This window comes from Rattus rattus, chromosome 1, assembly GCF_011064425.1.
Source record: "Rattus rattus isolate New Zealand chromosome 1, Rrattus_CSIRO_v1, whole genome shotgun sequence".
Classification (NCBI taxonomy): domain Eukaryota; kingdom Metazoa; phylum Chordata; class Mammalia; order Rodentia; family Muridae; genus Rattus; species Rattus rattus.
Window position 1 is genome coordinate 164,731,338 of NC_046154.1, and position 8,454 is coordinate 164,739,791.

The following is an 8,454-nucleotide window of genomic DNA, read 5'->3' on the forward strand; positions in this document are numbered from 1 at the left end:
CCACATAGTGCCCCTCCCCGGGCCAAGCATATACAAACCACTACACCTCTTAACCAAAGGATCAAGGTCAATGTCACCGGTCATAAGATGGGATCCTGAGATCTCAGGATTCGATTTGATGAGGGGCATTCCATCTCAGTGTGGGGATCGCCCTCAAGATCCGTAACCCGGGCCTCGTAGAAGAGCATTGAGTCACATTAAGGGGCAGATTCCAAAATTCTTACACAGAAGGCTTCAAAAGCCTCAGGAAGAGCTGAGCAAACATTGTCAGGAAGAGGAGGAAATGAATCAGATACATTCAATTGAGACATAGTATAATTTCAGATTGAAACAGTAACAACAGAGACAGAAAAACTAATGAAATAGGTTTAGAATTGGGCTGTACCCCAGCCTACCCTTGTGCTCTGTTGATCTAAAGTTACTTGTAAATTGTTTTCCAAAGCCAATGTAGTTATTAATTTTTAATTTAAAAATATTTTTGAGACAAGGTCTCATGGAGTTTATTATGATCTCAAAATCATGGTGTAGCCAGCTGGTCTTGAACCTCTGACTCTCCTGCCTCCGGCTTCTCAGGGCTGCTATTATTAATGATGTACACATTGATGTCCCCACCAAGTGCCATAGTGATCTTGTGGACACTGAGAGAGATGTATACCTCCTACGTTCTTGGTAATTTTAACTTTTGAGTTTATTTATTTATTTTAACAATTTGACGGCTCTATAGTGAGAAAATTTGGAAGACAGTGCCTTTCTTTTTGGGAAAAAAAATCCTACTTTCAGAGTAATCTGTTTAACCAGTGTGTTGGTCTGAATATCTATGGTCCCTGTAGAATTGTGTGTTTGAATGCTTGGCCCATCAGGAATGGCACTATTAGGAAGTATGGCCTTCTTGGAGTAGATGTGATGTTACTGGAGGAAGTGTGTCACTGTGGGGGCTGACTTTGAGGTCTCCTATGTCCAAACCACACCCAGGATGGTACCCAGTCTCCTGCTGCCTTTCGATCAAGATGTAGAAGTCTCAGCTCCTCCAGCACCATGTCTGCCTGCATCCTGACGTGCTTCTGGCCATGATGATAATGGACTGAACCCCTGAAACTGTAAGCCAGCCCTGATTAAATGTTTGCCTTTATAAGAGTTGCCTTGGTCATGGTGCCTCTACACAGCAGTAAAACCCTAAGACAACCAGTGTTACGTTTAAATATTGATATACTCTATTTACATATGGTGACACCCCATGTGGCTTCTTTGAAAGTGTTCTTTTAAAAATAATTAAGAGATCTAGGTAAAGAGGGATAAAAATATTTAATTGTTGGAATACATTGGTAAACTGTGTCACTGCCGTCATGAGTAGATACACACATTGTTAGCAAATTAAGAATTTTCCAGATACCCCGCTAAACATTAACTGTCCTCAGTTATGTCCTAAGAGACGGTGCCAAGTTAACATGATGAGATGCTCGGGCTACACAAGGGGAGAACAGGCAACTGGATGGCTGGAGAATATTTATAATTATATAAGAGAAGAGGAATTTAATCCACATGTATGTGTAGCATGCACATTGAACCAGTTCATTTTCAAATGCTGCAACGTTCTTAACGAAGGGAAGGGATTCTCCGGCATTTAAATAAAAACGTTAAACCTGCTGGTAAAAACGGGAGATGGTTGTAAGAATCCATTCACCAACTTCACAGCTAAAAAGTCATGATGTAGAAACATCGATGGACAAGAGGCAATATATTACTTCAGTAATTCGATTGCATGGCCCTACGGTCGTGTTATAAATACAGTAAGGATTGTGTCATATAAAAACTATCAAAAGATTATTTGTGAAAAGACATGCGCTTTGTGAACTGTGCTGAGTGGCCAAACACCATGGTGTGGAGCCTGCTGGCCCAGGCCGGGTAACAACAGCCTTTATGGTCTCTCATGGGTGGGTGGCACAAAGTCCCACGGATGAACGCGAAGTCTCGTCAGCTTCCTTCTGTGACCACGACATCCGGTTATGGACCCATGACTCTGACTACACAGCTAGGATTTGGGCGAGATGGCACGGCAGGGACAACCTTTAGGAATTTGTTTGAAGACATCTGTGTTCATACACTGTCCTGGGAGCCAAGTTCCTTCCAAATTCACAAGCAAGCTATGAAGGGAAAATAGGAAAAGTGGGGGAGAGAAAAGAATTAGCACATTCAAAAATCATAACTTAGAAAGAAGTACATGTCCTAAAGCCTGCAAATTATTTAACTGAATTGCTTTGATGTGGAGTGTGTGTTCAATATGCAGCCTAGGTACCTACCGATTAGGTACCGGGCACTGTAGTGTAGTTCTGAACATCGGTAATATTTATATAAAGAGATCAGACTGGATGCTGAGAGACTTATAAAATATAATTAAAAATTAAAATACAGAATAGCAACGGCCAGACTAGGCTGTGTGCACATCAGCACCAGATTCATAATATAGATCACGCCGTGAAAACTCTATCCCTCCCTTCCCCACGCTATACTGCAGAGGGGCTCCGTGTATCTGCAGCCTGTGAAGCTCCCCAGGGGGACACCGATGGGACTGGCCCGCGCTGGCATCTGAGAGCCAGCTCGTAAACGTTTGCTGGCTGAGTGGAAAGCAGGCCTGTGTCTTCATTTCCCTCCTGGGAAGAGGACGCCTCTCATAAAGTCACAGCCATACGGCCCTGAGTTCCACTCTGGAGTCAGGTGTCTAAGAAACTACACATTTGTAACATCGCGTAAGTGACGAAAACACCAAGTCATTCCTCCATTTCGCACAACACAGAGCGGACCGAGCTCACAAAGTGAATCCCACTCAGAAAGGCTGTGGTGTTAGCCAACAATAGTGTAGCTTGCCCTTCGCATCAGAAGCTTCCCTGGACAGTCCTCACACCAAGGATTTGCCCAAGGATGGGCCTGGAGAATCACGGGTGTCAGAGTGTCACGGACAAGGGGCACAGTGGACACAGAGCCGCTCAGGAAAAGCTTTCAGGTGTTTCAAAGGTGAGGCGGAGGGAAATCAGAACCGACTGACTACTTAGGGACACCGTCAGAGAAAAAGAGCAGACAGAAGAGGCTGGTTGTCAAAGAACACGTTCGGATCCGAGAGCAGCGAACGAGCCACTTACAGCCATGTGGGCTGTGTCAGCAGTAACTGCTAAACTGTTACTAGGGAACATCTGACCCCCACACAGAGCCAAGCGAGAAAGCCGAGGCCCAGCATAGCTCGCCTGAGGTCTGTGAGCAGCAGAGGGAACCAGATTCCCAGCATGGGGCTACAGGACACCTCTTGGACAGTTCTTACACTTTTGAAACATGTCATCGTTACGGGGGGAGGGGGGAAATGGTAGCACAGGGCTGGTTGCTCCACCAGCTCAGCTTACACAGGAGGCCAAGTCACACACGTACGTCTACAAGGGACAAAATGACCGCAAGACTGGAATTCTGTGTGGGGAGGGGAATCGCTCTATTCAAATAAGTACTAGACTTAAAAAAAAAAATCCCTGGCAAATTTTCAAGAATTGGAGGGTGAGGGGTGGATCCCAGTCTTTATGAATCTCCATGCTGCCTCTCTGATGAGCTACTCTCCAGAGAACGATTTTAAGGCTTGTGGCCTCCCATAAGAAGTAGACCCTGTGTGTCCCAGTCCTCCATTGGAAAACTTCTCAGTCTCTCCCAACTCCAGGACTGACCCTGGCTGGACAAGAGGTGGCCTCAATAGCAAAGAACTCTTCTTGTTTCTAGTCTGCTAGAGACTGGGTTCTGAGGGAGGGGAGGTATATGATAAAGAGGTTGGAGAGGGGAGAAAAAGGTGGGGGAAGAGGGAGAGAAGGGGGAAATAAGAAGGAAGAAGACAAAGAAGACATGGGCAATGATGAAAGCACAAAGTACTTACCATTCATTTTATTTAATCCTAACAACAACCATTATTGTCTAAGCGAAAGACCCATTCTACAGATTATAAAACTGAGGCCACAAGGGAAAAGTAACCCATTCAACCAGCCTGTGAAGAGCCTGAGGCTGACTTTGAACAGAGTATGGGCTCTCTTGGGAAACAGCCCTTCTGAAAGGGGTGGTTTCAAAAGAGGCTAGGTATGTTTGCCAAGACCGACACAGACTTGACTGCCAGACGGAATGTGCCATGAGGCATATCTCCTCCTGAACCCATATCTCCTCTCTGTATCACAGAGTCTCCACACTGTGTGTTGATCCTCATGTGATTCCTAGCTGGAGTCTCCCTGGCTGAGCGCTCCCATCTGTCATTCAAGTCCTAAGCCCTCCCAGGTCTTGGTGAGCCCTGGTATTTTAGGCAGGCATGCAGCTTGCTCTGATTAAATCAATCAAGCTGCATTTGTGAAAGAATGAAGAGAAACCATGGCAGCACGGAAGACAGTGGACCAGAGCTTCCGAGACTGTCATCCCAGCACTCGAGATCTCTAAGATGCACATTGAAACTAAAGCAGTTCTTCATCACTGAGGGTAAGCACACGAGGTGATTTAGAAAAAAACAAAGTACCTCTCGGGTATCCAGCCATTGCGTTATCTTCCTCTAATCTTAGAGAGAGAAGAACAGTTAGTGTTCAGATTTTTAAAAGCTCATTATATTTTCCAAAAAGCTAGAAGCTACAAATAGTCTCGTGCGCGCCTACACACACACACACATGTACATTCACGCTCACACACACATGCACACACACACATGCACACATGTACACACACATACACACATGCATGCACACACATACATATGTACACGTGCACACACATGGGCACGAACTCATATGTACACACATGTATGCATGCATACACACACATGCACACACGTGTGCACACATACACACATTCATGCACATACACACACATATATATACACATGGGCACACACATGTGTACACATGTATGCATGCATGCACACACATGCACACATGCACGCACACACACATTTGTTCCTAGACATCATAAAGGAGGGCAGGCGAGATGGGTCTGAGGGTACAGGCACCTGTAGCCCGAGCTACATCCTGGAACCCACAGGCTGAGAACCAACTACAGCAAATTGCCCTCAGATCTCCACGTGCAAACAAATAATGACAGTGCGTTTCACAATAACGCGATATCACTTCGTGAGCAGTTCTTCTTTTCCTGTAGCCACTGCACTGCGGCTGTAAGTCCATTCATTATCTTCATGTTGTGAAAATACAGCCCATGTTTGCAAACACTCCACCAACTTGCTCAAATGCCGGTTTTCCGTTTCACACTCATCGGCACTAAAATTAATGAGAATCTGAGTATCCGTGGTGCATGTATGTAAATAAAACCCCTATTCACAACCTCCAAGCAAGCTGGGCTTTTGTGGAGGTTGCTTGAACATGTGGGTGGCGCTTTTGAGAAACAGCGACAGGGAATGCGGAGCTCACTCGTGGCTCACTGCTGCAGCAGAGCAAGTGGCTAAGTCAAGTGAGTGGAAAACATAAATTGTGTTCCTTTGAGACCAAGGGGATGGCTCAGTAGGCGAGGCAAAGTGCCTGCTGGGCAAGCCCAAGTTCGAGCCCCCAAACCCACATTTTACAAAAGAAACCCAGCATGGGAGCATGCGCTTGTACATCCAGTGCTGAGCAGGGGGGGGGGGCAGCCGGGACGCTGGAGCTTGCTGGACAGACAGATTAGAGGACTCAACAGGTTCAAAGTCAGAGAAAGTCAGTCTCCAAAAGGGAAGACCGCTCCCAAGGATCCCCAGAGCCTCTCCTCGACCTTCACATGCGTGTGAATCTGCACACTCACTAATGCATGCACACACACACACACACACATACATGCTCACACACACACACACACCCCCATACATGCTCTCACACACACACACACACACCCATACATGCTCTCACACACACACAAGCACCCAGAAATGTAAATGCATACATAGATACTCAAACGACCACATCCACACCCATACATGCACACACACACACATACATGCTCTCACACACACACACATACATGCTCTCACACACACACACACACACACACATACATGCTCACACACACACACAAGCACCCAGAAATGTAAATGCATACATAGATACACAAATGCCCACACCCACACCCATACATGCACACACACACACACACACACACACACACTCTCTCTCTCTCTCTCTCTCTCTCTCTCTCTCTCTCTCTCTCTCTCTCTCTCATACTTTTGTTTTGAGGAAATAGCCCCACAAAACCCTTGCTTACTTTTTTGTACGGTCTTTGCTTGACTAGACGCTACGTTGACAGCTTCTGAGGGCAGGCCAACATACACTCCTCCATAGTTTCTTTATGAAAAGAAATCAGATCAAATTAAAGGGTTTTACACACAGAGAGAAGCATTAGAAAACAGAGCATGGACCACTCCAAACAATTATATCATTATGAAGACGACTCATGACTTTTCGAAGATTCTTGGTTTTCTATGGTAGAAGGGAGCTTTGGGAAAATAATTGTATTAAATCAGTAAAAGTTTTCAATATTTTGCTTGTAATGAGAAAGAAGTGAGCTAGGTAAGTCAGTAGAGCGATAGGTTGAGGAGTGTGTGACAGCTGTCAATCACCACTTATGACACATTCAGAGGTCCCTGTAGAATTAGGCAATCTAGAAGATTCAGAAACCATTTCCTCACAGGGAAAGATGTGTCATGTGGGAGAGCGCCCAGGAGTGCAGTGTGGAGCGGAGCAGAGTGAACCAGAGGAACAGTGAGAGAAAGAAGTGGAGAGGTGAGGAGGGGAAGTCACCGCAAGGACGGGGGTGGATGGCACAGGGCCACACACAGGGCAGAGCACGAGCTTGTAGGACCGAAGCCCAGACTCCGAGTCTGGCTGGGCTGCTGCCTTTTCAGAGTGCACATCCCTGCCAACATCCCTGCCAACATCCCAGCTGATGGAACCTGGGGTTCGGTTCCCGTGTTAGTGTGGTTACATCCATGCACGGCGGCCAAAGTCACTCACGAGAAACCAGCACACATACCTCCTCTTGTCGTCTTCAGTTATTGAGTCTTCTGCTCTAAAAAAAAAAAAAAAAAAAAAAGCCAAAGACACGTGTGTGAGCTGCTCAGCTGCAAACCGGACACTGCATCCTCAGTCACGAGTAAGGTGGAGGTAATAGTACCCCTGGTTGACATTTACTACCACCCAGCAGCTCTACAGCACAGCACTCTGGCTGACTCCGACCACACAGTATAGACTGAGCAACTCTCTACGTATCAAAGTGGATAGACTCGGCCAATGCTAAAAAGCCCAACGGCTAAACCAAATAAATAACCAGGGCAGCTGAGACTGGAAAGGCCACAAAGTTGGATGTCAGAAAGCTGACACCCACCCCTCTCTCCCCCTCTCCCGCAGTGATCGACAGTGACAAGTTGCCTGGATCTCCTCTCTAAAATAAGGGGTGAGCAGGTGACTCCTCAAACTCTTTCTTGCCCTTACTGTGATATGGGGTCCCTAGTGCCACCAGAGAAGCCCAACCAAGAGTACTGAGACTTATCTCATGAGAAGGAGTTAAAGCCAATTTGATTTCCCTTTTACAAAAAAAATTGTGCCATTAGTACTCATTCTATTGCAAAGAGTCGGAAAACATTCCAAAGAAAGTTCTTAGGGGGGTCTCTCTTCCTTAAAATACATAGCGTTGGTGCTGGACGCAGAGCTCAGCTGTTAAATGACTTGTGGTGCAAGCAGTAAGACCCTAGTTAGAACCCCAGAAGCCAGCCATGAAGATGCATGCTTGTAGTCCCAGCAGTTTGGAGGGTAGAGGCAGGCCAACACTTGGGGGTCACTGGCTGACCAGCTACGCCATATTGCTAAGCCAGAGGCCAGTGTCAGACAGCCTCTGTCGCAGCAAAGAAAAACGGACACCTCAGGCAAAACACCTGAGCTTGACCTCAGGCCTCTGGGTGCCTCTAACAGACTCTCTCCTTGTGCAAGAGGAGTGCAGATTCCACAAAAGTCCTCTGCTGATCTCTAAGGGGACGCCGTCCTGGAGCCCTGGTTAGCACACCCAGCTTATTTTTCTTAGAGAAATGCAATACTTAAACGACAACATCACGGTCATCCAGAAGGGGCCGCAATCAGAACGGACACCCAATGCTTCCTTCTAACACCCCTCACTAAATCTGCTGATCCTAGAGGTGGCCCGGCCATGGTTTTACCCACTTAGAATCCAAGTCGGCTCTCACCACAGCTGTGCACACACCTGCGGTCTCCCTCATCACCAGCGGATTTGACAGTTTTCAGGTGAATATGGCCCATGAGCACAGTGACACCCATCCTGAGTTGTCATTTGCTAAACTGAACCCAGTATTTACACGCAACTCAGTCATCACTTCCGCTCCCCCTCGAGGAGGATCCAAATCCTCCGTAATTGAGGAGCGTCAAAGTCACGCCGTATTAGACGCGGTGTGGTGCACACTGCTGAGGC

The 8,454-nt window shown here is 46.7% G+C and overlaps 1 protein-coding gene across 1 annotated transcript; it reads right to left on the reverse strand.

The window, feature by feature from the left end:
- Nucleotides 1-1,279: 1,279 nt before the first annotated feature.
- Nucleotides 1,280-8,303, reverse strand: C1H12orf75 (chromosome 1 C12orf75 homolog). Its single transcript, XM_032915294.1, has 5 exons — nt 8,230-8,303; nt 7,009-7,044; nt 6,241-6,320; nt 4,523-4,555; nt 1,280-2,141 (listed from the first exon to the last, which is right to left on the reverse strand). The coding sequence occupies exons 1-5, from the start codon at nt 8,301-8,303 to the stop codon at nt 2,131-2,133; spliced, it is 234 nt and encodes a 77-aa protein (XP_032771185.1). The 3' UTR covers nt 1,280-2,130.
- Between the last annotated feature and the right edge of the window lie 151 nt (nt 8,304-8,454).

What these genes read in the sequence shown, in the direction of transcription:
- C1H12orf75 (XM_032915294.1), bottom strand. Translation starts at nt 8,303, where the DNA reads ATGGGTGTCACTGTGCTCATGGGCCATATTCACCTGAAAACTGTCAAA. An exon ending in GGTGATGAGGGAGACCGCAG is followed by an intron (nt 7,045 to 8,229) that starts GTGTGTGCACAG and finishes TTTTTTTTTTAG; the next exon opens with AGCAGAAGACTCAATAACTG. An exon ending in AGCAAAGACCGTACAAAAAA is followed by an intron (nt 4,556 to 6,240) that starts GTAAGCAAGGGT and finishes CTCTAAGATTAG; the next exon opens with AGGAAGATAACGCAATGGCT.